At 48.2% G+C, this 24,973-nt stretch overlaps 1 protein-coding gene across 1 annotated transcript in view; it reads left to right on the top strand.

Annotated features, from left to right (window-relative positions):
* The window catches only part of EPAS1 (endothelial PAS domain protein 1), an 86,794-nt gene extending 62,730 nt beyond the window's left edge, over positions 1–24,064 (top strand). Inside the window, exons 7-16 of the mRNA XM_046663048.1 lie at positions 6,727–6,833; positions 12,834–12,981; positions 13,662–13,876; positions 14,913–15,106; positions 15,663–15,773; positions 17,803–18,293; positions 19,336–19,462; positions 19,722–19,839; positions 20,185–20,361; positions 21,743–24,064. Coding sequence (XP_046519004.1) covers positions 6,727–6,833; positions 12,834–12,981; positions 13,662–13,876; positions 14,913–15,106; positions 15,663–15,773; positions 17,803–18,293; positions 19,336–19,462; positions 19,722–19,839; positions 20,185–20,361; positions 21,743–21,894 — 1,840 coding nt within the window. The 3' untranslated portion in view covers positions 21,895–24,064. The remainder of the gene's footprint in view (positions 1–6,726; positions 6,834–12,833; positions 12,982–13,661; positions 13,877–14,912; positions 15,107–15,662; positions 15,774–17,802; positions 18,294–19,335; positions 19,463–19,721; positions 19,840–20,184; positions 20,362–21,742) is intronic.
* The last annotated feature ends 909 nt before the right edge of the window (positions 24,065–24,973 follow it).

Raw genomic sequence — 24,973 nt, 5'->3', positions numbered from 1 at the left:
ACAGACGTGGCTTAGACAGTTTATAAAGTGACTATTTTAAGTCCTTAATCCCTAAACGTTATTTCTCAATTGCTTTGATGAGGACTGGGATTTTTTAGTTTTGGTAGCTTGTTTTGTTTTCACTCTTTGTATTGGGATGGAGAAAAGCATTCTCTCTCTCAACCATATTTTTTCCTTAATACCCTTCTGAGATCCATGCTTCAAAAACCAACACTTACATGTGATAGCTAATGGGAGGAGGAGGGCTTTCCCTTTTAATCAGGGAATTCACTAGATTTAATGACATCGAACACACATGAGGGGCTATGATTTCCTGCAAAGGGGATGATTTTCCCATAAGGAAAATTAGAAAAAATATGATGAAAACAAAGTAATTAGAATCCACAAAATCACTTCTGAGGCTGTTTGGTATTTTTTCTTAGATATGTTGAAACCATAGGCATAATCAAACAAAAAAAGAAAAGGGTCATGAAGACAAAAAGAAAGAAAGCGGGGAGAGAAATAAAACAGGAAGAAGAGAGAAAAGGGAACTCTAATCCTGTGTTTAACTCTCAGGTTTCCGAAATCAACTGAACCTGAAACAACCTATTCTGAACATCTGAAATTGAATAAAGGAATGCAGATGGTTCAAAATGCATTTGTCTTGCTCTTCTTAATAAAGGGTCAGAGGACAATATTAAGTCTTGTATTAATTATCTGAAACATAGTAAGTATTTTAAAAGTGAATTCTATAATAGTTTATATGCCAATCACATTTGTGCATATATGGTCAACTGCTCTAGACAAGGGGAAAAAGTTGAGTAGCAAGGTTAAAGAAGAAGAATGTCCTCATTATCAGTGTAATTGACGATCTCATCTCCATTTATGACACACACAGACGTGTTGTACTCTGTTTTTAAAATACTGAGCAACTAATTAATGAACTGTTTATTGAGCATCTGCTATGTCTCTAACCCTGGGCCAGAGACTATTACATCAAAGAAGTAAAAGAGAAATTCCTGATCTCCAAGAGTTTAAAGTTTGCGACATGAACAGCTTAATGAAACCACAGTGAATGGTACAAAATGGAGCATTCCATTCACTCAAAAGGAAGACAAAAGTTGTTCCCAAGTAGTTGAACTTTAAAGTGGGGTGGTTCTTAAATTCATGTGGAGGTGCCATCTAGTGGCAAACGACAATAACTGTGAAAGAGTTTGTAATTCACATAATCCCACTGTGACTTTGTCAGTTTTATGAGTCATTTTGTATCTTAGAAATTAATTATAAAAGCAAATTAAATGAATTGGAGCAGTATCACTGGGAAGGGTTATCAAAATTCCATTAAAATTTCAAATTAACAGAGAGAATCATGTAATCTTTCCAGATAGAGAACTGAGGGCAACCCTGTTTAGTCATTAGATTAAGGCAACATAAGGGTTAATAATATCAGGCATTGCAGTTTGCTAAGTTGTCTGCATTTCAAATTCTGTGAATGAAATTTGTTAGGAATTCTTTTTGTACAAATAAGGTGGGATAAAAGTGAGAGGACACTTGAAGATCAGAGAGAGATTGTCAGTAAAGAAAATAGGAGGGGCCGGCCCCGTGGCCGAGTGGTTAAGTTCACGTGCTCTGCTTGGCAGCCCAGGGTTTCACCAGTTCGGATCCTGGGCGTGAACATAGCACTGCTTGTCAAGCCATACTCAGGTGGTGTCCCACATAGCAGAGCCAGCAGGACCTACAACTAGAATATACAACTATGTACTGGCGGGGTGGGGGGTCGTGGGGGAGACCTTTGGGGAGAAGAACAAGAAGGAAAAAAAGGAAAATAAGAAAAAGCCATAAATTGTAAAACACCCACATCAAAACACCTGGAAGACAATAGTATTGAAGTCTTAAGAAAATAGGCTGACTTCATACAAATTAATAGTAAAAGATTATGTACTTTCATTGCATATTGAGATACATTTAATTTTATTTTTCTTTTTTTGAGGCTGAGTGGCATCTTTAAATTCAAGGTGATCTTTCAGATTAATATATTACATGTAGTTTTTTAGTTTCACATATATAGTCAATTCTAAATATTTTTGTAGACATACACATTAGCCTTTCTCTATACATTTTATGTAAGAGGGTATGGTGTGTTTCTTTAAATCCCTGAGTTAAAAGAAACTTTTAAGTGCTCTCCTTGTACATCTGTGTGTCCTCCAAATGACAATGTTCTGAAGTCAGCCCTAACAGAGTTTGAGTGTATATATATATGTATATATGTGAAATGTGTTATCCTGTCTAATTCAGTCTGCTTAAATCACCCTCTGGAACAGGCAGCTCTGCAAATTCCCTTTGGAATTTATTTCAAGCTTCAGTAGACGTCACAATTCAAAAATTCCTCCTTCTACAACTCACGGCACATTTCCTCTTATTGCTCGTATGTTTCAAGGTGATGCAAGGCAGCAGTGGCATTTGGTGTCGCTCAGAGCACAGATGGGCCCGGATGAGCCAGGGCTACCCTCCTACGCATAAATTCACCCCACCTGTAACACATCACACTGACGGGATGGAAACTGATGTTCCATCAACTACAGAGCTGGTTCTATAGATTTTACATAACTGTGTAATATTGGAGGAAAATACAAGGCTTAAGTCCTGTTATTTAAAGCAAACAAAATCTGGATAAAAAATACATTAAAACAAAGCATTGAAATCGGAGCTAGTGAATAGTCTGGGTATTATTAAGAAACTGCAGTTTCAAAGCTTATAAGCACAAATAGAAACCAAAATTAGGTGAGTCAAGTGTTGCCTGGGAGAGGCCATTCCAGAAGGGTAGAAGGAAAGCAAGCAGATTTTCATAGAAGTATGGTTTATTAACAAATGCATTCTTTGGAAAACAAATAGGTGGTTACGAAATACTTAAAACTTTTATCCTCTTAAATAGTTTAAATACTCTCTAACCATCTTGTTTACATGATTAGTTTACCTAGCAAATCCTTTACTTATTTGGGGAACGGGGTAAAAACAGTCAGACCTTGTTTGACTCCAGGCGTTGGTGTCTGAAGGCGGGGAGCCCTCCGCCATGTCCCACACGGGTGGCACGTGGCGTGCCACTGGGAGGATGAGTGAGCCATCTCAGGCCTTCAACGGGATTCCTTCTGCCTCTTGAGATGATGGCACTGACACTGTAGCCAGGAAAATAATTTTTTTCCTAGCATTCAGCCACGGGTAGTCCATGTTGAAAAGAGCCTCTGACCATTTGTAAAGGTAAAGAGCAGTGAACAACTGTCACTTTGTGAAGGCGTATCTAACTCTGAAATCCAAAGCCCGGAGGTCTGACCCACGTATTTACTTGGGTAACACTAACTTCAGAATTTAACCACCTTTTTCCTCTATGTTTTCTATTTTCTTTTTTTCGTTCCTTCTTCCTCTGCCTCCGGTGGCCACGTCTCCATGTCTACGTCTCTCTCCTCACTTCATCCTCAATCTGTTTCTTTTTCCACTTTATTATTAAAGAGTGACCTCTATTCTTCTCGTTTCTGAAATCCGGTGAATTAAGCCCTATTGCCTGGCCCTCTTCTCTAAAAACAGAACAGCCTTACTGAGTTAACTTTGTGAATTTATGGGTGACCTCAAACTGATTTTTTTCCAGTGAGTCAGGGGCCCTTAATTAGAAAAAAATAGTTCCCCTGCCCCTAATGGAGAGAGCAGATGAAGTTGTGTTATCACAACCAAGCTCTGGAGGCTTCTCTGAGACAGAGGGAAATTAGCGGGGAAGGCCCGTCTGTGCTGTCGTGGCTGACCCTATAAACAAGCTCGGTTCATTAACCTCCCCACTGGCGTCGACGTGCCTGCCCTTGGAGGCTGATGACCATTAGCTTTAAGTTGGGGCTTCCTGGCTTTGTGAAGTTTGACCACTCAAATGTTCTTCAATTGTGTTTGGGGTATGTGTATTCCCAGTTTTTATAGTAGTGTGTTTAAAGGAATGAAGAAAGAGATATTCAATATTTATTTTAGTTGACAAGATAAATGAAGGCTGCCACTAGGAAGATAGCTGGCAATTCTGAAATCCAGGTTTGTTTGTCTACTTCCAAAACATGCCCATTGTGTGCCTTTGAATGGATGGTACATTAATGAGATAAAAAAAAAATTTTATTATGAGACTGATTATAATAAATATTTACTTTGAACATTTTAATTTAAAGATTCTAATCTTCAAGAAAAATGTAGTTTCTTCAGGGCATAGAATCAAATTTTTCCCAGAATCCCCATAGCCTTCTTTTTGAGGGTCTCTAGAAAATTCTAGAACTGTCCAGGAACAGAAGCAGTTTATCTGGCAAATCAGTGAGGCTGTAAGTGGCTGGCCCCTTGTCAGCAGGGTCCACTGGTACAGTTCTGACTCCCAGGCTAAGCCTGAAAGGCACTGGACCCTGCAGAAAAGCTGTTTGGTTGCAGAAAAGGAAGGGTCAGTGTTGTTCTCCTGTCCCCTTGTTCTCCCCTAGTCTCCACCTTCGCTAAGGTGCCATTGGGTGCCAGCCCTGGGGTTAGGTTGCCTCTGATGACTTCAGAGACCTCTCTGCTCAGGGCCAAGTGAGGGGACAGATGCTCCCAGTCTGAGACCAGTAGGCTGGTTCAAGTGAGCTGCTGGACTCTCACTACAGAAATCTCCTCTGGGCTGAATCAGCTGAAACCTACACTCCTCAGCCCTGTTTGGCTGTGCCTTGTTTGGCAAAGACTTTAACCCCAAGTCTCACCTTGTCAGAGAACTTGCCTCTTCTCTGCCTGTGTCAACACCAGACACGCTTTAAATACTGATGGGTTAAATATCATGAGGGGTTCGGCCGAGGGCGGTGTGTCTGTGCACCACGTGCATTAAGACAGGTAATCATGTTCTAGGAGGAAAAGTGGATCATTAGCACACCGATTCCTTAGCAGTGCTGGGATAGACAGGGCTCTGGTTGTACCTTCGATCCAAAGAGAAAATCAATCCACTGGTCAGCAGCTCAGGTATGTATTGAGCAGCCATTGTAGGGGAAGTCCAAGGAGAAAGTGGTCCCAGAGTTCGGGGATCGACAGTCTGGGAGGTGGAGAGATGAATCCATAATTCTCTGTGGCGCTGTTCATCTGTTAAGACTTCATGAGGAAGAGGAATTAGGGAGGGCTCCATGGAAAAGGTAAGGCCTGGAGCTGGCCCTGGGATAGTCAGGGCTGGGAGAAGAGAGGAGAAGAGAAGGCAGCACGGTTCTGCAGCAAGAAGGAGTTTGCCACGGTGGGAAGTGCCAGGAGAGGGGTCCGCCAGGGCAGAGGGCCCACGACGTGTAGCAGATCAGTTAAAAGTCACACCGCTCAGAAGATGGAGACTGATGCTGGGGCTCTTGGAAGTTGGACAGAGCTTATCTCTCTTGATGTGGCTGGTAACAGAGAAAGCTGTAGATGCTCAACTGGGAGAGTGACAGGTTGGAAATAATATTTTAGGATGATTTAGTCTGACACGTGTTTGCAAAATCTGTTTGAGGAGGAGAGAGTGGAGAGAGGAAGCCAAGGAGCCACTATTTCTGCTTCCTTCTCTGTCTTATCGATCTCCCACATGGATAAAGGACAGGGTATTCCCAAAAGTCATGCATTCTGAAAGAGAGCTTGTGAGGATGAGAATATAGCATCATTTCTAACTTGTCATAGGCCAAGTTAACAAGACAATGAGTCCATTAGAAAGACTGTGAGATAACAGATTACGAGAGATAACATTTAGTATGACGTGGGAAAGCAGCTCGTCTGTGGTTCTTGGGCAGGGCTTGTTTATTTTAATGATTCCAGTACAGAGCGAAGGGTCCTAAGAATGTTAAGTGATTCTTCATGGTTCTCCACATTTGCCTTCTCTCTGCCCACTTCCCTTCAAAGCCGGACACCTTACAGGATGAAGAAAGGGACATTTGGGACAGTCAAGCCCTATCATTTCAGAGCTGCCCATTTATCAGAGAATGTAATGATGAGGCACATTTCCATGACTGTGATTTTATATTTCTTCCTCTCAGCACCTCCCGCCCTCCCTCCTTTCCTTGAAATAGGGAAGGACAAGTAGAAGGACCCTTGAAAGGGAAACCTGATGTCCCAGAGGTGTCTGAGGTCACCGGGCAGGACCTGGGGAGAAGCACCCAGAGGAAGGTTTAAGCACAGATGGGGTTCTCCCTGCCCTGGGTTCCTCCTCATTCTGTGGTTAACATATACACAAAGGCTGACGCCGTGCTTTTTCCCCACTTAGGGCCAATAATTTTCACTTTTCATTTATGTCATCCTCTGCTAGAATAAGTTTGATCTAGTAATCTGGAGCCCCAGTTTTCATTCTTGCTCTGTTCCTGGACACTTGTGTGGACATCAAGCTACATCAGGAGGGACTACCCTCCCTGAATCTCTGCTGCCTTGTCTGTAAAAACTGGGGGGTGGGGGTGTGAGAGCCCCTTCTTGGTTCTTGGAGACTAGGCATATGTGTATACTGGGGGTGGGAGTTAAGGAGTCCCCTGAATAGGTGCTTTTCTTCCTCCCCAAACGTGACTTTAGGAAGGGCAGGAGAGTGGAGGTTGGGTGGACCCACAGCTGCAGATTGTCCACCATCTTTTTTTCTAGGATGAATGGTGCAACCAGGAAGTCTGGATGTGTTCATCTGAGTGTGTGCATTTGATTTACCTTCTGGATTCAGCTCCTTGAGCCCCTGCCCACATTAATCTGGTCTCCCTTCCCCACATGCTTTTTTTTAAAATTCAGAATCACAGAACTGGTTGGTTACCACCCTGAGGAGCTGCTTGGCCGCTCAGCCTATGAGTTCTACCATGCACTGGACTCAGAGAATATGACCAAAAGTCACCAGAACCGTAAGTTCCTGGAGTGCCCCGTGTGGCTTCGTTGTGTCCGTGGTATCTGGCCTTAAATCGCGTGTGACTGGTGAGACAGAAGATTGGGTCACTTCCTTCACAGAGCCATCATTCATATGGCGGGCAAGACTCATGCCTTCATGATAGTTAGAGAACCAAGGCTGCTACGAGCCTATATGCCACCTTCATGCAAATTAGGAAAAGGGCCCCTTCCTCCGGGTGGATACACCCATGCCCAGGTGTACAAGTTAGAGAGAGGAAGGTGGGCTGAATGGCTCTCCCCACATACCACCTCCACTCAGCACCCCTGTGCAGTCAACAGTCTGCACAACCCTGTGGATCAGCCCTCTAGAGAGTAATATGAGACAACATGAAATCAACTTGGATTATGTACAGTTCCATGTCTTTAGAGAAGAGGAGGGTTGGGAAAGTTCAGGAAAGGAGAGGAAGGATGAGGAGGGGATTGGGCTAAACAGCAGGGAAGGGAGTAGGGCGCCCTTCTGTTAATAGATGCATTGAGGTAGGTCATGGCTCTCCAAAAGCTGGCTTGCTGGATCAAGAGAACTCAGTTGGAGGAGGCTACCCAGGCAATCCAGTGAAGGCATATGGAAACTGTGCTTTGCAGCTTAGAAGAGACCCTGACTTATGAAAGGATCCTAGAACAGGACTGTCCAATAGAATTTTCTGCAACGGAAATGTTCTACATCTGTATGGTCCACATATGACCTATGCAGTACTTGAAACGTCTAGTGCAACCAAGGAACTGAAATTTTTTAAATTAAATTTAAATAGCCACACTTGGCTAGTGGCTACCATCTTGGCCAGGGCAGTTCTAGTGCACTCCCTTGGCTAAGTTCCCAATTCAGGCTTACCATTTGCAGGTGATCCCAGACAATTTTCTTGAATCTATACAGCCCATCAACATGCAAGGACTCTGAGTCTAAAACCCTAAACTCGGCCCACTGGGGGACATAGCAATGGATAGGATTGCTCCCTACACTAAGAAATCTCATTGCTGAGGGAAGAGGAGGGTTGTGGGCTCCATGGAAGCAAGGTGACTCATAACTTTACCCTCAGGATCTATCATAGTGTTTGGTACAGTACAGGTACTAAATGAATGATAAACCCAATGGAAAAAAAAACATCTTTGGGAAGGAATGCTTCAAAATAAGTGTCCATAGTGGGACAGATGGAGGTGCTGAGAGGATTATAGAAGGATTGAAAATGGGTAAGGTAAGTCTGAGAAGATTCCCAGTGGCCCTGCTGGTCTTAGGCTCCCAGGATTAGCTGTGGCTTGCAGTGGCAGTGAGGAAAATAGAAGTGCAGCTATTTGTCCATTGTTCTAAATCCATCCATCTATCCCAAAGTTAGGACAGGTAAGTGCAGAGCAGCTAACAGGTTAGCAGCCCCATAAACTATATGTGAGCACAGTGACTATTCTCTTAAGGAGTGAGATCTTCTCTAATTGGTTTCTCTGCTTCTTCCTCATGGCTTTTGGGTTTGAGCTGACTGTGCAGCAGGGCCCTTTATGGTATCTCAGAGAAGTTTCGAACTATGCTGTCTGGCAAAAGTAAATAATAATAATACAAACGACCTAGACTCAGGCCCATTCAGGGACCCAGGGATGGTGGAAGGAGGTGGAGGTACTCTTGTGTGCCCAGCCCACAAGGATGAGTGTGACCCAGCCCTCACCTGCCCCAGCTTTGAAATTGTATGATGTGGTTCCAGTCTCCACTTTGGGATTCCCCATGCTTTTCTGGTCCATGACTGTTCTGCTCCTAAAGTCATCCTGCCACTGGGACTCAGGGACCTGGACCAGCTGACCCACTGATTCCCCAGGGCCCGGCTTTCTGGATCTTCTCTCTTTTAGATGTAAAATCAGGGGAAAGTCCAGCCTTCCTTCTTAGCCAAAGGTGAAGTCAAAGCAAGGGGCTATTTGCCATAGTAGAAGTTTCTGGGAATTCTTGGAAGACAATGCTGTACTTTATCTCCTGGGGTGGGAAAATAGAGGAAACTACTGTCAAAGGGAACAGACATGGTGAACTTCTCTCTAGACATATAAAAAGAATTTTTTTCCGTCTTCTTAGAAAATCTTTGATCCTTAAAAAAGAGCTAGGATAAAAAATTTGTCATATCGGCTTTCTGCTGACTCCAGGGAAAATATGGTGCTTTTTATTGAACCTGTGTATTTAAGCATTAGGTACACTTAAAAGTAATTCACAGCCCATCTAGAAATCACAGGCTCTCTTCTTCCCCTGATGGGGCCAAGTCAGGTCTCTGAGCTGTGAGGCCGCTACCCAGCCAGCAAGCCCGAATCCAGCAAATAGAAATCTGCATGGGTTGGAAATTGGGTTAATGCCAGCTCAAACAAAAGCATCTATTTCTGTCTTCCTCTCTCTCTCTTTTATTGGGTTTGTGCAAATAAAGTTGCACCGCAGACTCACACTGAAGCTGCGGAATAATTGGAGGCCAGGTTTGAGGCCGGTCCGGGTTTACACATCAGCGTCCCGAATTTCCGCACGTATGTGTGTCTTAGCCTGTGAAGGTTTACAGTTGAGGTTACTGGGGAAGCTCAGTCCTCAAACCAGATTTAGATAATTGAAAGCCATCATTTCCAAATGGCTTCGTAATTTATACATTGTTACTCTCAGAGGGGAGGGGCTGGGGAGGGGGTTGGTTTCTCTTTGTTGTGTGAGGACATTATGTGCTCTTAGGAAAACAAGATTAAAGGCCATAAAAAGCCTATCTACCAAGGAGCAGGCCCCTCACCAAGGCTGCCATTAATGAGCAGATGATTAGAAAGCAGGGTAATTATATTCTCCTGACAGAGCAGGCCCTCGCCTGCAATTGCTAGAAATGCAGTTAAAACCTTTGCTCACTGCACTGTTTAATCAAAAAGAGTAAGAGCTCTGAATTTCGTCTGCGTTAAGAACCGTCTAAATAAGTTAACCCCAGGCACTTGAAATTGTGCAAGAATCATTTCGCTGCAGCAAGGGCGCCTCAATGGGGCAGATATAGGAAGGTGAGGGAGGTCAGAAGTTACTTCTTTGGCCAAGTAACTCCATTACTCCATTTGGTGAATGGAGACGTGGGCGGTGAACCTGCCAGGAATCCATGATGGTTTAAGGACAGTGGCAGCAGCAAATTTAGTCTTCCCAGTGAATTGTCACTGGGAGAATGTAATAGGAGAGCCCTGCACTGGGAGCCACAAGACTGTCGTCTAGCCCGGACTGTGTGGTATTGTCCTGTGTTACGCTGAGCACCTCACAATCTCTCTGGCCTTAGTTGCCTCATGTTATAAGAAGATGATATATATCCTACAGCACAGGATTTTATCAAAAAGATCAGACAGAGTGATGTACCCACTCTGGGAAATAACTGGGCAGTTTCTTATAAAGGAAAGGTACACTTAGCATCTGACCCAGCCATTGCACTCCTAGCTATACCCAAAATATATATCCATGCAATGATTTGTTCCCAAATGTTTATAGCAACTTTATTCATAATAACCAAAAACTGAAAACAACTCAAACATCCATCGACAGATCAATGGATGAACGGATTATGGTATAGCCATACAATGGAATAGTACTCAGCAATAAAAAGGAGCAAAGCACGAATACCTACCACAACATGAGGAATATGGAAAACATGCTGAGTGAATAGAAACCAGACACGAAAGAGTCCATACTCTTGTATGATTCCACTTCTAGGGAAATGGAGAAAAGATTACTTCAATATATAGTGACAGAAAACAGATCAGTGGTTGCCTGGGACCAGGGGTGGCCATGGGGATTGACTGTCAAGAGGCACAAGGGGTCTGAAGGAGATGGATTGATGAGTTCTACAACTTGGATTGTGATGATAGCCACAAGAGTGTGTATATTTGTCAAAACTCATTGAACTATATGCTTAAAATGGGTGCATTTGTTATTGAAGGTAAATTAAACCTCGCTAAAGTTGATTTTTAAAAACGAAAACCAAGGCTGGCCCTATGGCCTACTGGTTAAGTTTGGTGTGCTCCTCTACAGCGGCCCGGGTTAGGTTCCCAGGCATGGACCGACACCACTCATCTGCGGCCATGGTGTGGCAGCAACCCACATACAAAATAGAGGAAGACTGGCACAGATGTGCACTTAGGGTGAATCTTCCTCAAGCAAAAAGAGGAAGATTGGCAACAGATGTTAGCTCAGGGCAAATCTCCCTCAGCGACAACAACAGCAACAAAAAAACAAAAAAAGCGTAGGTCAGAAATCTTTCATTTGGACTATAATCCTGTCTGCTGTTTCCACATGAGTGAGCAAATCACTCCACAGTTGTAAGCCTCAGTTTCTTCAGATATAAAACAGGAATAATAATGGATACCTCGTGGTGTCATTGCATATTAAATAAGCTGATGATAACACCAATCGTTATGGATGCTTTCTGTGCCAGGCCACTGTTCTCAGTGCTTTGCAGAAATGAATAAATCCCGAGACAGTTTTGAACACTGCAAAGCACTGTACGCATGTAAGTGACAGTATTTCCTGCACCTTCAGGGGCTTGTTAAATTTTTTAAGAGGGTAAAATGTGCCAAGAAAAATATAAACGTGAAGGATTGCGAGCAGCGTTAGTATGAACTAAGCTACATTCTTCAACCACACAGGGGTAGTGAATGGCGACATGGCCCACAAACCTGCCAGGAGAATCTGGGTATTCTCCCCCAGGGTCCCTTACAACATTGTCTATAGATGTGGACACTACGTATTAGTACCTTTGGGGAAGAGGTGGCGTTTCCTATGCAGCATTTGTCGCTGACATTCGGTCAACACTTTTGTACCTGATAGGCCAGGCAGGCAGATTTGGCCCTCAGTACAAACAGCTGTGGTATACTGAAGTAGCTAATAATGATAATTAGTATTACTATTGTCATCATCAGTCCCTCATTTTGCAGGTTAGGTAGCCAAAACCCAGAGGGATTGTTCTTTTCCCAAAATCCCCATTCTAGCAAGATTTCCTAATCCTTCCACTGTGCCTCTTTCCAATTCTCTGTGATTTGAGGGTTTCTGAGCTGGGATTCTGAAGAATGAATTTACACGGAATAAAAGTAAATGGGCAGTTCAGAAAACTACCAGAAATTCTAACATCCGTAGACTTTAATTTAAAGGGATTTATTGATTTCTTTTTAATGGGAGCAGATGGAGCATTCTGGACTGGGGAAGAAGACAGTCTGGGATGTGGGACCCCTTCCTAATTCTTTTATACAGTAAAATAAATGTTAAAGGAACATTTAGAACAATCTAGAAGAGGAAAGAAGTCATAGGTGGGCAGCATCATTGGGCAGCTAAGGAAGAAGGGGTGTGAAGCACCCACCTCGGCTTTTAAGGAGGCTGTGAGTAGGCTGCTGGGGGCCTCTCCCTTTCTCAGCCCCAGCTGGGGAGTGGGGTGGCTTGCCTCTGCCTTTGCTGTGGGTCACAAAGCTTCTGTGGCCCTAAAAGTGGAAGGCCTGACAGATGACCCAGAAAAATCAAGGATGTTGGTTTCTTAAAAAACTGCTTGTGAATAAAAGCAAAGTATCAGTGGTGGGTCTGCTACCCAGGGCTGCGCTGAGGGCAGGCTTTCTCCGTGCTGCTTGCAGGTACCTACCACCTGGAGAGTTGGATGGAGGAGGCTCTCCCTGCCCCAGGGCCCCCGTTTGGATCTAGCTGATGCCCCACAGGGGGCTTCCTCTCATTGAAGCCTGGGGGGAAAGTAGGGCAGGTGCTGCTGTGGCTCTGCTTACTGCTGGGCCACTCCCTCACCAGACAGCGTTGGGCAAGTCATTTAACCCCTCTCGACTGCCTTTTCCTATATTTAAAATGAAGAGTTGGGTAAGATGATCTCTAAGCTCCTTTCTAGCTGACTGTCCCCGGCGTTGGCTGTCCTGGTCCCCAGTCCCAGTCGTTTCCCTGCAGACTGCCCTCCCCGTGGAGTCTCGCTCCCCAACCTCCCTGACCTCAGGCTCTGTTTCTCCTCCCCTAGTGTGCACCAAGGGTCAGGTGGTGAGCGGCCAGTATCGGATGCTTGCAAAGCATGGGGGCTACGTGTGGCTAGAGACCCAGGGGACTGTCATCTACAACCCTCGCAACCTGCAGCCTCAGTGCATCATGTGTGTGAACTACGTCCTGAGGTGAGCGTGTGAGGGCCACAGGGGTGGGTGTGCAGGGTGCCCAAGCTCCCCAGACTGAGGACGGCAGGCCGAGGGAACCCAGAGCCTCTCAGAGCCCAGGCACCATATCTGTGAGCTCTTGGCCGTGCTAATTCGCATGACCCAGAGGACTCTCATGGATGTCTCAGGAACAGTGGGACACTTGGAATTTCCCCTTCACAGTGTGTTTTCTGCCCCCTCCCCCTAGTCTGTCATCTGTGTCATGCCTCTGAGCCACATGGGGAGGCAGATAGCACACAGTCATCACTGAACAAGGAGAAAAAGGGAAGAGACTCACTCGCGCTTTCTGGGAGAAGATGTAACACCTTCTCTCTGTAACATCTGGGAAGAAGGCTGGAGAAAGTCATTGCTAGGCTGAAACAAACAAAAACAAAAGCCCTCAAACCTGTGTACACCATGCAGCCCATGTGCAATAATAACACAGCATCCAAGACAGACATGTATTCAGAGAGCACTCATGGCCTCGCTACCTGCACGACTCCAAACGTCCATTGTGGGGTTCTTTACAAAATGCTGACACAGTGTCCATACCCGTGTTGCTGGCTGAGAGGCTCAGCTGTCAGGGTTTCCATGTGTCTGGGGGAGCAAAAGGATTTTGCTAGAAAGTGTGGAAGATCTGAAATGCCCTCTTGTCCCATTAGTGAGATCGAGAAGAACGACGTGGTGTTCTCCATGGACCAGACAGAATCCCTCTTCAAGCCCCACCTGATGGCCATGAACGGCATCTTTGACAACAGTGGCGAGGTGGCTGCGTCTGAGAAGAGTAACTTCCTGTTCACGAAGTTGAAGGAGGAGCCCGAGGAGCTGGCCCAGCTGGCCCCCACTGCGGGAGATGCCATCATTTCTCTGGATTTCGGTGGGTGCTTCCTCGCTGAGCGGGGGCTCATCGAACGCTTTTGGGGTAGGGGAGGTTCTTACCGTAACAGGCCTCCCTGGCTCCAGCTTTTCCCTAACCAGAGCTGCCTTCCCTGAGTCTTGCCAACCATCTCTCAGTGGCCAGGCTCTGTGCTGGGCACCAAAGAACAACGCATTCACCTGCCCCGGAGTAAGACTGTCCTCTTCCCGGCCTTGGAAAGTGCTGAATGAGGTGGGGTTTTTGCACATTTTTGCAGAGAGGGCGCATCTCCATCTGGGCCTTGAAGGACAGATTGCTTGTTTAGGGAGAGGGCTAGGTTGAAATAAAGGTAGGAGAAATAATTCCAGAAAGACAGATGGAGAAGAGATTGAGGCCCAGGTTAAGCCCCTCTATGAGCTACTTCTCTAAAATGTTTGCCTGTCCCATGGGGCCATGAGTCCTTGTGGCCCCAGGCCGTTTTCAGCCCTCCCCCACCCCTATGCTGGAAGCACTCTTGATGTGTACCTGGGAAGCCCCTTCTTCCCCAGGTTGTGACCCACCCCCCCACCCCCGCCCCTGGCCTTGCGTGGCTGCTCAAGGACTAGCTACGCCTCCCTGTGCTAACCCTAGACTGGCTGGCCCCTTGAGAGGTGTTCTTGAGAGGCCGTGTGACAATTGCAACTTCAGAGAGTCATAAAGGGCAGCAGGCCCCTCAGTGAGAAGCTTACAGCTTCCTTGTTTTGTGACAATACTGAGGCAAATTACCCAATTCTCCTCTCACAACCTCCTCATCACATTCTGGATTGCTCTTCAAGGAAGATTGGCTCCTAATACATTTAGTCTCTGAAAATTAAATGCTCCAAGAGAGTGTTCGCTTTAAAGGGAATCTGTACATTGACTCATAGCCCCAGTTAAAGGCCCCTTTGTCCCATGTCCTAGCCCCAGGCATGCTTTCTGACCCTCTTAGGACCTTTTGTGCATCCTTTGGGCTTTTTCTGCCCTGGGAGTGAGCCCTATGTTTATGGGTGTTAACCAAGCCAAGCCCTTGTCTCCACAGGGAGCCAGAACTTTGAGGAGTCCTCAGCCTATGGCAAGGCCATCCTGCCCCCAAGCCAGCCATGGGCCGGAGAGCTGAGGAGCCACGGCACCCAGAGCGAGGCCAGGAGCCTGCCGGCTTTCACCGTGCCCCAGGCGGCCGCCCCAGGGAGCACCACACCCAGTGCCAGCAGCAGCAGCAGCAGCTGCTCCACGGTGAGCCCCCCACCTTCGGGTAAGGACTTGGAGAGGTTGGGCTCCTCCTTATGGCTGCTGCCAGATGGCCAAGCAGACTGCCCAGTCAGAAATACTGCCCTCCTCCCCGTCAAGTTATCCAGGAGCCCCCTAGGGTGGCCATGACACTTACCTGCCACGTATTCCAGCTGTTTGCTTGCTGTTAGTATCCATCCCCACCCCCACCTGAATGGTAAGTTCCTTGAAGATGGGGGCCTGAAGCTCAGTCCCTGTGCAGGGCAGGAACCCTCCTGCTTGGGGCGTAGAGATGTGCAGCGTCCAGAGCCCTGCGGCCACGGCCTTTATCTCGTTTGCTCCTCTAGGCAAGCTCCTTTATGATGGGGAGACTGAGGTTCAGAGAGGTTGATGAATTGACCTAATTCATACAGCTTGTAGAGAATGGTTCCTCTATAAATGCTTGTTCAGTGGAATGGAGTTGAATCTGTGGGTCCAGGAATGTATTTCTCCTGCCACCTTGGACTTCTGGGGAGACCAGTGCCATACTCTTGACTTGGTCGCTCTCCTTCCTGGCCCCCAGCCCAGCAGCCCTGGAGACTACTACACATCTCTGAATGATGATCTGAAGATTGAAGCAATCGAGAAGCTCTTTGCCATGGATACAGAGGCGAAGGATCAGTGCAGCACCCAGGTAGGTGGCCATAGAGATGGAGGTGGCGTGCCAGGCCTGCCAGCTGGCAGGTGGTGGAGGCTCGCATCCATTGTCGCAGCCTTGCCCCTTTGTTGCAGAGACCGGTGGGGGTGCTTGGCCCAGGCCCTAGTCCCTTAAATGGGTGAGAGTGTGGGGAAATGGAGCCTGTGGTCCTCCCCCTCTCCCACTTCTGCCCTCTGTTTTACCCGTGTCAAATCTAGCTGTTTCATTTTTAATTCTCAACTTATGTCCTGCTTCCTGGGACAGCTTTCTTAGTGCACATGAAAACCAAAACTACAACTGAACCTTTCTTAATGAAGCCCTGCATTTGAAAAGCACATCCAGGACCAGCCCAGTAGCATAGTGGTTAAGTTCATGTGCTCTGCTTCGGCGGCCAGGTTCAGATCTTGGGCATGGACGTACACATGGCTCATCAAGCCATGCTGAGGCAGCATCCCACATAGAAAATAGAGGAAGAGTGCCACAGATGTTAGCTCAGGACAAATCTTCCTCACCAAAAAAAAAAAAAAAAAAAAGAACAAATCATATCCAGAGCCAACCCTGATGGCTTAGTGGTTACAGGTTGGCACACTCTGCTTGCTTTGGCAGCCCAGGTTCAGTTCCTGGGAGCAGAACCACACCACTTGTCTGTCAGTAACCACAGCATGGTGGTGGCTCACGTAGAAGAACTAGGACTTATAACTAGAATATATAACCACTATTGTGGCTTTAGGGAGGAGGGGAAAGAACGAGGATGATTGGTAACAGATGTTAGGTCAGGGTGAATCGTTCCCAGAAATAAATAAATAAATAAATAGCATATCCAGATTTATAAGACGTTTATAAGCATAGGTAACAATTACTCCCTTCACAAACATTCGTCTTAGGATTCTGAATGACATCTGACTGACAAATTTTCATTTATACTCAACTTTTCAGGAATGCATTTGTTACATAGGCCAAATGTTCTTGCAAAAACTATGTAAACAGGGACGAGGTGGGTGAATGGGTGCATGTTTCACAAAACTCAAAGGAAAATCGTTAATCTGCCATTTGTCTCAGTCTGGGTGGTTCGTTCCAAATCTCTGCCTTGCTCCTCAGCTTGCATCCCTGCCCTGCCCGGCACACGTTGCAGCTGATCTGCAGAACTTGCCCTCTTTGGTTCACTCTCAGCCCACCCTCTCTCCTCGGAACTCCTGTAGGGTTTAGGACTTAGTTCTCGATCATAACTACCTGCTTCGCTCTGTAACCAGGGCATGTAGTTATAATCATTAATAAGCTGATACCCCAGGGAGGGCATCATTCTCGGAGCATAGAAACTTCTCTGCGTCTGCTTCTGAGTATTCCCTGTCATGCCATCACGATCCCGGGGACCTAAGGAGTGATCTCCGAGCATTCGCTGGTTGGAATGAAAGTCCCGCTCCCAGTGCGGCCAGCTGTCACTTTGCGAGCAGTCCACAGATACACCCTGGGCACTTACTGTGTGCTCAGGCCTGTGCTGGGGCAGATGAGGGAGATGAGGACAAAGCTGTCCTTGGCTCCCCAGGAGCCATTGTGTGCACCACAGGCCTAAGGGGCAGTCACTGTGGGCTGGAGTAGGCAGGGATGGCTCTGTGGAGGAGGCAGGGCTTGCTGGGGCCACAAGGGGGAAGGCAGGTTGGACAGGTAGACTGGAGAGAGGAGAGCATTTCAGGTTGGGTGGGGGTGGTGACACCCGTGTGGTGCATGGAGGGATGACTGACTGGACCATGGAGATTTGTGGCACAGGCTGAAGAGGCGATGAATGGCATGGAAAGGCTAGGATCCCATGCTAGAAGACTGTGCACATTAGGAGGATGAGTCTGAGTTTTCTTCTGGTGGGCCCTAGGGAGCCCATAAAGGTGTTAGAGCGGGGCAGTGACACCGTTAAAGTTGTGCCTGAGAGGAGTGATGCTGGCAGGGGCCGGGAGGGAGGAGGGGCTGAGCTGGAATGGTGTTTGTGAGGTGGCACCAACCTCTCAGCTTCTTTGCCTTTGCTGTCTCTCCTCAGACGGATTTCAATGAGCTGGACTTGGAGACGCTGGCACCTTACATCCCCATGGATGGTGAAGACTTCCAGCTCAGTCCCATCTGCCCGGAGGAGAGGCTCTTGCCGGAGAACCCCCAGTCCATCCCCCAGCAGTGCTTCAGTACCATGACGAACATCTTCCAGCCACTGGCCCCTGTGGACCCTCACAGACCCTTTCTCCTGGACAAGTATCAGCAGCAGCTGGAGAGCAAGAAGATAGAGCCTGAGCACCGGCCCATGTCCTCCATCTTCTTTGATGGCGGGACCAAGGCATCCCTGCCATTGTGTTGTGGCCAGGCCAGCACCCCTCTCTCCTCCATGGGGGGCAGATCCAACACACAGTGGCCCCCTGATCCGCCATTACATTTCGGGCCCACGAAGTGGCCTGTTGGGAATCAGCACACCGAGTCCTTGGGGGCATCACCACTGGGGCCCCCTGTCACCTCGCCCCATCTCTCCATGTTCAAGAAGAGGTAAGTAGCAGAGCCCTTGGTTGTATCAGCAAAGGCTGTGAGGAACAGGAAGGGGACAGAGAGGCACCCACTGGGGGCATCTCTGGGGCCCCAGAAAGGCTCTCTGCCCGTCATGTCCTCCCTCTGCACAGTGGTCTGATATCCCATTAGCCTGCTCTGAACTCTGGAAGCCCAGGCTTTGGGGGAGTCACTCGAGGGATGTGAGGCCTCCAGCAAGACATGTTTTATCAGGGCTGGAGGAGACCAAGAGGGGACTAAGGACAAGAATAGGGAGAGAAGTGGCTTGCCGAGGGCCTGGACCACCAACGTCCTCCATTCAGACCACTCCTTCGAGTGCCTTTCTTATCCACAGGACACAAAAAATTATTTGAATCACTCTCCATTCTCTCCTGAAACCCTGGTTGAGAAAAGCAAACAGATGCCTGTGCTCTTGCCCTGCCTTTTGGCTGCCCAGGGTCACCACAGCAGCCCCTCTGGGCAGTGCCCAGGGTCCAGCATTACCTTTCCCACCCTGTCCTCTCCCGGCTCCTTCAAATCTCTCCAACAAGCCCCGTTTCAGCCAGCTGGGAGCTCACTGGGCTAAGTCACGGGGGTGGTCTGTGACTTCTAGCCCTCAGGACCCCTGGGGCACTTGCCCGTGGCAGAGCACCCTCCTTGGTCCTTAGTGGGGAGCAGTCAAGGCAGGGCCGGGGAGAGACGGGGCAGAAGAAACCCTCTAAAGACTGATGTCACCTAGCTGGACAGCCACAAACGAGGTCAGGCCTGAAGGCTGCCTGGATACAGCTGGGCGGGTGGGCAGGCAGGTGTAGAGGGAAGGCCAGGTGACTTGAACCAACCGGCAGCTTCTCGCCAGGTAGAGGAAACTGAGGAAGGGAGGCTGAGCCACCACCCTCCTCTGACACTGTGCCTTTGGGTCTTAGAGCCACCACCGTCCTACGTATTAGTTCTGGAAGGGCCCTCTGAGGGCCCTGAGATCAGATGAAGGCGCTGGGTGGCGTGGGGCTCCAGACCCCCTCACGTGCCACTCTCTGGGGCTTGGCAGGTCTGCAAAGGGCTTTGGGCCTCAGGGCCCAGACACGATGAGCCCGGCCATGATAGCCCTCTCCAACAAGCTGAAGCTGAAGCGACAGCTGGAGTACGAGGAGCAAGCCTTCCAGGACATGAGTGGGGTGAGCCATCTCCTGCCAGTGTGCTGTGCGTCCCCTCCTCAGCCCCTGGGGTGGGCCGGGCAGGAGACTCATTCTGGCTGTGAGGGCTCGGAGGGCCAGCCAGGGGCAGCAGGGGAGGTGGGGCTGTGCCCTTTCAGAGAGAGCGCTCACCAGCCCTGTTCCAGGCACAGCGGCTCTGCACCCCTCCCCGACCCTGACTCAGCTGGGGGACTTGGTCCCCTGGCCTTCTTCCCTCTACATCTGCCCTTCCCACACCCAGGCGGATCCACCAGGCAGCAGCGCGTCACACTTGATGTGGAAAAGGATGAAGAGCCTTAGGGGCGGCGGGAACTGCCCTTTGATGCCTGACAAGCCACTGAGTGCAAATGTCCCCAGTGGTGAGCAGCAGGCCTGGGCCTTCTGGGGTTCTAGGGGGAGGGTGTTTGCAAGTGGAAGGGCTGGGGGCCCAGGGGCCCATCCTGGTTCCTCCTCCCTCACCACCTGCCTTACCCGCCTCTCTGAGGCTTGTTAGAACAGGATGGTGTCCTCTGCCCCACCTTCCACATACCTGACTTCCCCATTTCCGCTCCGGCTTGGATGATGCTGTCAGAAATCTCTGGGCTCTGAGACCCTGGGGGCTGCCTTTAAGCTCCTTCTGTAAAGGAAGGAGGATGCTGGGGGCTTCATGCTCTCCCCCCTCCCTTGGGCTAGCATGCCCTCACTCTCTGGTGTTGGTCTTTCAGATGAGTTCACCCAAAATCCACTGAGGGGCCTGAGCCAGCCCTTGAGACATCTGCCACCACCACCACAGCCGCCATCTGCCGTGAGCCCCAGGGAGAATGCCAAGAGTGGGTTCCCCCCACAGTGTTATGCCCCCCAGTACCAGGACTACGGCCTGCCCTCGGTTCACAAGTTGTCAGGTGGGTGCACTCAGGAACTGGATTCCCCATGCCAGGGTCTGACGTGTGTGGGTGGGGTGAGGGCCAAGAGCGGAACATCACAGGCAACAGATCTCGGCTCAGTACAAGGATGAACTTGCTGCCATGAGAGGCAGCTCTGCAGACAAAGGCGAGCCCTCCTCCTCTGGAAGTACTGCAGCGGGGGCTGGAAGGAACCCACCAATGATCAGGTGACATCCAGGGCTCTTTGGACCCTGAGAGTCCCTGAGCCTTCAATTCCAGCTCAGCTCTGTACTTGCGGGAAGACTGAGCAAGCCGCAAGTCTAAATGAGAGGTCTGCATGCCGAGTATTGGCTTCAGGTACTCTGTGAACCCACGAGTTTCTTTGAACTATAGAAACCGGGGCAAATCACATTCTTTCCACTCAGGTCATTTCTGACCGTGAGGAGGGGAAGAGGGCATTAGAAGGGATGGTGAACAAGTATCCATTGCTACTGTGGGGGCTGCAGAGAGGCGTGAGGTCTGGCCCCATCCACAAGGGAGCAAGGTCAAGTAGGGGAGGCAGGCATGGACCCTAGAATGTTCCAGGGTAGGGATTAAGGAGGGAAAGGGCACAGAAGCTAAGGGAAGGGAGAGCAGGCATCTCACAGTAGAGGGGCAGAATGGAGGGCTTCCAGCCTGTCCTCGAACCTGGGCCTGGCCTTCCCTGGGAGAGTGGTCTGGGGGCTGGGATTTTTCCCTTGTCTTCCTTCTTAGTGGGAGAATGGCCCAGGGACAGTAGGAGGGGCTGCTGAGGGTGACCCTGACACAGGACTGTCAGGCCCTTGAATCTTGGAGAAGGACCGTGTGTGTGTGTGTGTGTATAATGTGTGTGCACACCTGTGTATTGTGTGTGTGTGCACATGCATGCATGTAGCAGCTGGTTCCGAATTCCCTCTCTCCACGCGGCCTTCCTCCCTGCCACCAGTGCGTGCTGGGCACTGTCGGCAACCCCAGGCCTTATGCAGGCTCTGGCTGACGACCCGTCCTCCAAGGCAGCCAGGGAAGCCTCCGCTGGGGCTCCTCCCATGCAACCCACCCTCCCCTGACCCCTCCCTTCCTGCTGTCTGCTCCGTGCTCTCTCTCCTTGGATCTGAGCACCCCACCTAGTGCGATGCGTCTGGAGACAGACACCTTCTCTGCTGGGTCCACACTCTGAGCACGGAGTAGGTCACTTGGGAAAGAAGACACTGAAGAAAGACTGAAATTAGGGCCGCCCCACTTGTGCCCCCAAGTCACAAAAATTGAAAATGCCTCTGGCTCCTGCATGAGCCCTCTCGTCCCTGCTAGCCTCTTCTGGAATGGACCCTTTTCCAAATGTTTCATTTGGGTTTTTAAAATACGGTACCAACCATTCTTTCAGGCATGGCAAGTCGGCTGCTCGGGCCTTCGTTTGAGCCTTACCTGCTGCCCGAATTGACCAGATATGACTGTGAGGTGAACGTTCCTGTGCCAGGAAGCTCCACGCTCCTGCAAGGAGGGGACCTCCTCAGAGCCCTGGACCAGGCCTCCTGAGCCAGGCCCTTCCACCTGGGCAGCCACCCCTGCCACCAGCGTCCCACCAGCTTCACTCTCTACGTCTGTTTTTACAACTAGGTATTTCTAACACCAACACACTTTTTACAAGATGTACCTACCTGGCAGACTTGTCCAGGTCACCAAGTAGTGGCCTTTTTCTGAAGATGCTCACTTTATCATCCATATTTTAAAAATACACAGTTGTTTTATCTGCTACATTTTGCTCTGTCAATGAAAATGTTCTTAAATTTTGTAAGATTTTTTTTTCCCCAACTTCAATTACTTCTAATTTATATTATTCGTAGGTCTCTCTCTCTCTCTCTCTCTCTCTCTGTCTCACACACACACACAACGTCCATACTAACAAGTTTGGTGTACGTTGTCTTGTAGAAAAAGCTTTGGCTTCATTTGACTAAAAACATTTTGTTGTTGTTCTTGCCAAAGAGAAAGAAAAATAATGTTGATCTCCAAGCTTGATTTGTGGCCTCTCCCTCTCAAAGCCCTTCTCCTTTCTTTTTCAAAAATAATCACCATATTGTAAATTTTAGCCTTTTTTTTTAAAAAAGCTGACTCTTTGCTGTAATTTTGACATGACTTTTTCGAAAAAGAAGAAATGTGAAGGGTGAACTCCAGCGTGTGTGGTTGGTTATCTGTGAAAGTTGCACAGTGTGGCTTTTCCTAAACTGTTTGGTATCCCCCACCCCATTCGGTGGACATTTTTTTTTATTATTATTCAAAAACATAACTGAGTTTTTTAAAAAGAAAATTTATATCTGGATTAAGTGTTTAGCATATATATGGGTACTTTGTAATATCTAAAAACTTAGAAACGGAAATGGAATCCTGCTCACGAAATCACTGTAAGGTCTTTCTTAAGCTGTTCCTTCTCCTTTTCCTGGTGTCGCTGACACTGCAGAACTGTACAGTACTCCCACAGGCCTGTACTAACACCTTGGCTCGAGGTCGCTCTCTGTTGGCTTTTTGCTTTTGGGATATGCCGTAGGCGTGACAACCAATCTGAGAAGTGGAATCTTTCCGTGGCAGCATTGCCAGCTGTCCTCTCCTCGTGTTCTATATGTATTATGTATGTATGTATGTATGTATTATTATTGCTGCCAAGAGGGTCTGATGGCACGTATGGGGTAGCGGGGGTGGGGGTGGGGGGACCCTAAGGGACAGAAAGTGCTTTAACTTTTCTTAAGGTTTTGTTGCTAGCCCTTCAAGTGCACTGAGCTATGTGACTTTAATGGTCTTTCATGTGGCACATTTGGATATTTCCAGAACTAACATGAGATGGTTTTGATGGGAATTCATGCAAGAAAGTGAGGATTCAGAAATGGTGTAGTGATCCAGTCCACGTCCTCCCAGCTCACCACCTTGGAGCCCACGGAGCTGGACTGAGAGGGTGCAGAAAGCGGGGGCAACTGGTCCTGACCAGCCCCAGCCCCATGCGCCTTCCTTGGCCCGTCCTCGGATCGCCATGCAAGGCCGAGGTGCAGTGGCCCCCGCTGGCGAGCAGCAGGCAGGCCTCTGGGGCAGCCCCCAGCCTCAGGCCCTCCCTGAGGTCTGCCTGCCACTTGAAGTGACTTGTATAGGTAGGAAGCACTGAAAATAGAGTGTTCTCAGAGCACCTTGTAACTCACTGGGTAAGAGGGTAATACCTTTTGGTTTTTAAATACCAATCATATGGAACTTTTCTGTCATGGATACAATAAAGACATTTCTAGAAACACACAGCACAGCAGTCTAAGAACTTGGTAAGCCTGGCGGGACTTACTGCCAAAAACAAATCAAAATTTAAATTTCAAAAGAAATCTAAGTTATATGAGAAATTAGCTGGTCACTGTGTTGCCCAAGTCATCCTTGAGCACCACAGCTTTGCCCCAACTTGGCGGCAGAACTTGAAGGGTTACCGACACGTAAATGCCAGTGTTTGATTTCCTGTGTGTGTTGCCTCAGCATTAAGGGCATTTTACCCTTGCAGTTTTACTAAAACACTCTGAAAAATATTCCAAGCTTCGTATTAACCTTACCTGTCAATGTAACGACTTCATGAACATTATTATATTGTCAAATTCCTACTGACAACGTTATTACTATATGGGAGCTTAACTTTATAAAGAAATGTATTTTGACACTGATATCTTATTAAAGTATTCTGATCCTACCACTGCTGGTGGCTCTTGTTTCCTGTGGGTTTATCATGGGCTACCCTAATGTAAAGTGAAGTATTTATTAAATAGTTTGTAAAAAATGAACGTTGGCATTGATCTTTGTGAGACAACTGAGGCCAGCTGACAGGACAATGGGTGAAAGAAGACAAGACTAATATTAATACTTGGCAACTACCCGAGACTGGGAAGCCATGTTGCACTGTCCATACTTGTGCAGGTATTTTTCTATCTATCTGCACAGGGCCCTTTTTTGTGTTCTCTGGAAGACCCAAGGAAAGGAGTCATGGTTCCTGCCTTCTGAAAATTACGTAAAGCAATTTGAGAGCTGTGCTGGTCTATGTGTGTCTACACTCTGCAGTTTGAGATGAAGGTTCTGAAGGGGGAGGGGCAGCCTGGTCTCTTGGGGTCAGAGGGAGCTTCAGTTTGGAGGTGGCAGGGCTCAAGCGGGGCCTTCCCAGGTAGAACGAGGATGGGAAGGCCAGAGATCACCTCAGCTGCAGACAGAGCACAGCGAAAGTCCTGAATTGGACATGGGCATGAGGGGTTCCCTAATTCACATATTACTTTTCCAAATCATGACTTGCTTATGAACAGGCAGCCTCTGCTCACATTCCTCCATCCTGGAACCAGCACTCCAGCGTCGTGCACTTAGTCTGCCTGATAACTCGGTCCTCACAGTGTGGTCTCACATGTTACCCTGTTAGCTCACGCGATCCTCAGGCTGAGCACTTCTGTGAGCAGCCATTTCACAGATGAAACAGTCAATTCAGTGGTTTCTGCAAGTCACACCCTGTTAGTGGAAGAAATGAAACGTAAACCCAGTCTTGGCTGGCGCTGCTCTACCCTCAGAGCCGACTGTGCTTGCTGGGAGGTATGTTTTATGGCAGGGCTCTGTTTACATT

The sequence above is a fragment of the Equus quagga genome, chromosome 5, assembly GCF_021613505.1.
Source record: "Equus quagga isolate Etosha38 chromosome 5, UCLA_HA_Equagga_1.0, whole genome shotgun sequence".
Classification (NCBI taxonomy): Eukaryota; Metazoa; Chordata; class Mammalia; order Perissodactyla; family Equidae; genus Equus; species Equus quagga.
The sequence above is the reverse complement of the archived record's forward strand: the minus strand, read 5'-3'. Positions and strand labels throughout refer to the sequence as shown.